Source organism: Pyxicephalus adspersus, chromosome 12 (assembly GCF_032062135.1).
Source record: "Pyxicephalus adspersus chromosome 12, UCB_Pads_2.0, whole genome shotgun sequence".
Lineage (NCBI taxonomy): Eukaryota > Metazoa > Chordata > Amphibia > Anura > Pyxicephalidae > Pyxicephalus > Pyxicephalus adspersus.
The window spans coordinates 2,673,727-2,678,280 of NC_092869.1; the positions used below are offsets into that span (position 1 = coordinate 2,673,727).

A 4,554-nucleotide genomic window follows, 5' to 3' on the forward strand; every position below is an offset into this window, starting at 1 on the left:
CTGTTTTGCAGGAAAATAATGTTCCTGGGCATTTGAGAAGTTAAAAGTTTCCCAATAGACACAAATGAAAAATGTAAAAAAATTATTTAATGATAAGCAGATCTATGTAGAAAAAACATGAAGTTTTGTTGCGAAAGTTTAGATATTTGGTTACAAAATCATAAAATGCAGATTACCACAATAACTGCTTAGTCAAGTGATCTGACGTGAGGCCACCATTCTTTGCATGTAATAAAGAGTCTTAAAGTATAGATATATATAGTATATATATATATTATATAATTAGGAAATACATTTTAATTTCCACGACTACTTACCTATCCCTGTTCCATTGAACGACTCCATCATCTTCCTTTCTCTTCACTTCCCAGAGACGATTTGTGTCCATTTTTGTTGGCCATGCGGGAATGATGTAAGTCCCAGGCAGGAGCTCAGGACTTATTCTTGGCACACACAAGGAAGGATACCTGTCTCCCATTGAACTCCATGTGTCCTTTCACCGGTCACAGTGGTGGTGAGTTCTCTGGTGATGTAAAGATTTGAGAGACAGAACCATTGCATGAACAAAGGAACATCCAACATCCCTAGAAGTGTTGAACACCAAATAGAATTACAAAGGTTGCAATACTGGACCGGAGGGAAGGTCAAAGACACAGAGCAATGGAGAGATGAGTATACCACTTAGGTTGCTCTTCTACCCTTACAGGGTTTCATTACCATATTTTCAGCACAGTTTCCTATTGCTAAGTTACAACACAAAGGTGTTAAATAAATCATACAGCATCTCATTTAATCTATCTATACCGAGGGTAACATGACCATCTGGAATATGCAGTCCAGTTTCGGGCACCAGTTCACAAAAAGGTGAAATTGGAGAGAGTGCAGAGAAGGGCAACTAAACTAATAAAAGGAATGGAGGAGCTCCGCTATGAGGACAGATTAGCTGAACTGAATCTATTCTCCCTTGAGAAAAGACATATAAGGGGGATATGATCACCCTGTATAAATATATAAATGGTCCATATAGAGAACTCTCTGCCTGATTATTTACTTTAGGATTATTTCAAAGGAAAAGGGGGCGCTCTTTGCATCTGGAGGAACAAAAAAAATAATCTACGGAAAAGGAAGGGATTCTGCACTGTGCGGTGAAAATGTGGGATAGGCTCCGTCAGGAAATAGTTTTATGTTATATAGATTGTTTAAAGGAAAAGCTGAATGCACAGAATATAACTGCGTACTACATTTTATAAGGAACAACACCGAAAATGCTGATCCGGGGAACATCCGCTTATTGAATCAGAAAGGTATTTTTTCCCCTGTTGGAGTAAATTGAACCAGGCTTTATACGGCTTTTTTGCCTCCCTCTGGATCAGCTGCGCATATAGGTTTCTATCTGGAATATTCAGGTTTTCTAGTCGATTTTCAAACTGACTAACTATGGAACTGGATGTATTTATTGCCCACGTGTTTTGACTCATTCCAGAGGAGAGATAGCTGTTTTCCTGTTTCCCTTTCTTGCCATTAGTCAATTTTGCTTCTTAGGAAAAGTTAAAAATACTTTAAGTATAGTAAAGATAGAAGTTGTTCCCATTTAAAAAAATGTGGCAGATGTAAAGTCCGACTTTACATCTACATCAACAAATTTTATTAATGAGAGAAAGCAATGCATTTATTAATTCATTATAGAATCAGAAATGTAGACTGCCTTATAAACAACTGAAAATTCTTTAATTGGAATTGAATTGAAAATTCATTAAACATGAATAAGGATTGTTTTTTTTTCTTAGTACGGTCCCATATCCAAATCCAACTTCAAATACAATTACTTGATCCTTAATCTTTAAATGTAGCCCTAGATTCATGGTGCAAAACCCTTATACTGTGTGCCCATCAATGTTGGCTGTATCACATCTAAATATTAAAATATTGCTTAAAATTAGTAAATTAGATGGACACATCTTGGGTTCTTGGGTAACAGTATGACAGATATACGGCAACAACACCCATAGGAATGGTGTACTCCCTTTCAACCAGAAGCACTTTTGGAATTTAGACTGCTTGTAATTCGGGTTTGATTGTCCAAATTAATAAAATCTGTTCTAGATTGTATGCCACTCAAGTTTTCTGCTGCTGGCTTGTGCAAACATTGCTCGATCCAGACAAAAGCAGAAGTGCTTTAAAATATTATTGTACCTTGTTACTCATCACTTTGTTTTGAAGTTTGAGTGATACCTTTTATTGGCTAACATAGGTTAATCAGCTATTAAAATTCAAATATTACGGTTTCAAGCTTTTGAGATGTCTTAGATTCCTTTTTTAGTCTTTACACAGTTCAGGGTCACAGCTTTATTGATTTAAATCAATATATTATCCAATCAATTTTTTCCAAATAACCATAAGTTTGTACAATAAAAAACAATACGATAAAACAATGCCGAGAGCACCTAAACTTTAATTTCATAAACTTGTGAAGACCTTGAGTCACCAAAGTTCAAACTTTAAGACTTCAAACTTTCTTATTAGGCCTAAAGCCTAACCAATGTCAGCTAGCAAGGTACAAAAATCATCAAAAAAGCATCTACAAATAATAGGGAGGGGGGTGAGAAGGCACTTTAAGCCTGGATGGGTGTTCCAAAAGGGGTCAGTAATTCCATCCCCTTCCTTTATAAACCATATAAACTACTCCACCTTTATTTTCTTTACCCAATCTCTATAAATCCAACAAAAGGATGACCATGGACGGATACATTTACATTCTCTGCACATACTATACACATTTCTAACAGTCAAGGCTTCCTTTCCTAAATCAAGTGTTTGCATAAATATTAAGTAGCACTAACTGTGTATTTTGGTCCAGTAAAATAGATGCCAAATACTAGCCAACTTTACAGAATTTTTTGGGGTAAATTATATCGGAGTGAGGTTGTTGGCCAACATCAATACAGCATGGTGAAAGTTAGGGAACTTCTCCTTAACAGATGACGTTTTTATATAAACAGGATGTTGACTGTTAGGTAAAAGCTTGAACATGCCACATCTTTTTCTATATGTGTCCATCGTCCATGGGGAAGTGTTAAAACCTCAGCTGTGCCTGGCAGTCCAAACATCACAAGATAAGATGACGGTCTACTTTTTTATCTGCTGGTGCCTTGTTATTTATCTTCCGAGATGTAAGTAGTTTGCTTTCTTTATTGAATTCCTAAATAAAAAGTAGAGGTCTTGTTCTAGGGTGGGGTTTTCCACCTTTTTGGATTTAATATTTATTGTTTATCACTGAAAATGTAACAAAAAAAATGCCCAGTGGATAGGAGAAGAACATGGAGATCCATTCTATTTTAAAGGAAAATCCACCTTCATTAAAAAAATACACATAAAATGATAGTATATACAATTGATACCAAAGGCATTTGGGTTTTGTGTTGCCTATTGATGACCTTTCCATTCGAAACAACAGCCACAGTAAAAAAAAAATCTTCTACAATATTGCAGAGTTGTCCTGTACAACCCTGGTATATAAAAAGACACACACACGTAATTTTCCCATTGGCCATTGACTTTCTTACCTTCCTGTCTCAAGGGAAAATCTCCAAAAATGAAAACAAATCCGATGAATGTTTTACTAACATATTTTCAGATGCTGCAGAGTTGGCTTTAGTTGGCTTTGCATACTTGCAGCATATTGTAATAGTATAATATATTGAGGGCACATGTTATCAGCTGAAAATCTCTTATTTTGGCAAAGTTGAGTAACAACACCCTAACCTGCCAGATGGACGAGAGCCATTTGTGTTATTGTGTTATCTTTTTGTGTATGGATTCCAAAGTGTTGCTTATTTCCATATTTCACATTTTATTTTAGTATAGTTGGAGTAAATAAACCTCTTATGTGCCCTAAATCAAGGAATTTAAATATCAGTTTTTTGGAAAACCATTCTTCATATTTATTCCACCAGACAGAGTGAATTAAGAGAAGATTTAAACTTCTCTGTTTTTATTAGGGAAGAGGAACAAAAACCATTTCTAAACTTTTGAAGAAAAAAACTGTTCCTGAAAGTCTACCCTGAGGGTGAAAATAAAAACCTCTAATCCAAATGAGGTGAAATACTTTAACAAATGTTCAGCATTGGGTGTTTGAACTGAAATACACTCATTAAAGGGGTATTTATTCTTGCACTTGATTGGATGATTGAAGTCACACATTTATTTCACTTCTTATGCTAAGCTGGTTAGTGAGGAAACTATATTCCTTTAGAAATTCAACCACATATTCGGAATTGGTGTTTACACTGAATTAAACTATGATCGGTTCATCCACTGATTTAATTTAACTAAGGGGGATGGATAGGCTTTTTAGAAAGAATCCTGCAGTGTGTTGCAGGCTGGAGTGTGCTTAGAAAGCAGCCAGAGGGTTGCAGGCTGAGAAGGCAGCCAGAGGGTTCCAGGCTGACAAGGCAGCCAGAGGGTTCCAGGCTGGGAAGACAGCCAGAGGGTTCCAGGCTGAGAAGGCAGCCAGAGGGTTCCAGGCTGAGAAGGCAGCCAGAGGGTTCCAGGCTG

At 36.5% G+C, this 4,554-nt stretch overlaps 1 protein-coding gene across 3 annotated transcripts in view; it reads left to right on the forward strand.

Annotated features, from left to right (window-relative positions):
• Nucleotides 1–3,018: 3,018 nt before the first annotated feature.
• The window catches only part of LOC140342005 (uncharacterized), a 7,646-nt gene continuing 6,110 nt past the window's right edge, over nt 3,019–4,554 (forward strand). For all 3 annotated transcript variants that reach the window (XM_072427993.1, XM_072427994.1, XM_072427995.1), the window contains exon 1: nt 3,019–3,170. In XM_072427993.1, coding sequence (XP_072284094.1) covers nt 3,029–3,170 — 142 coding nt within the window. In that variant the 5' untranslated portion in view covers nt 3,019–3,028. The remainder of the gene's footprint in view (nt 3,171–4,554) is intronic.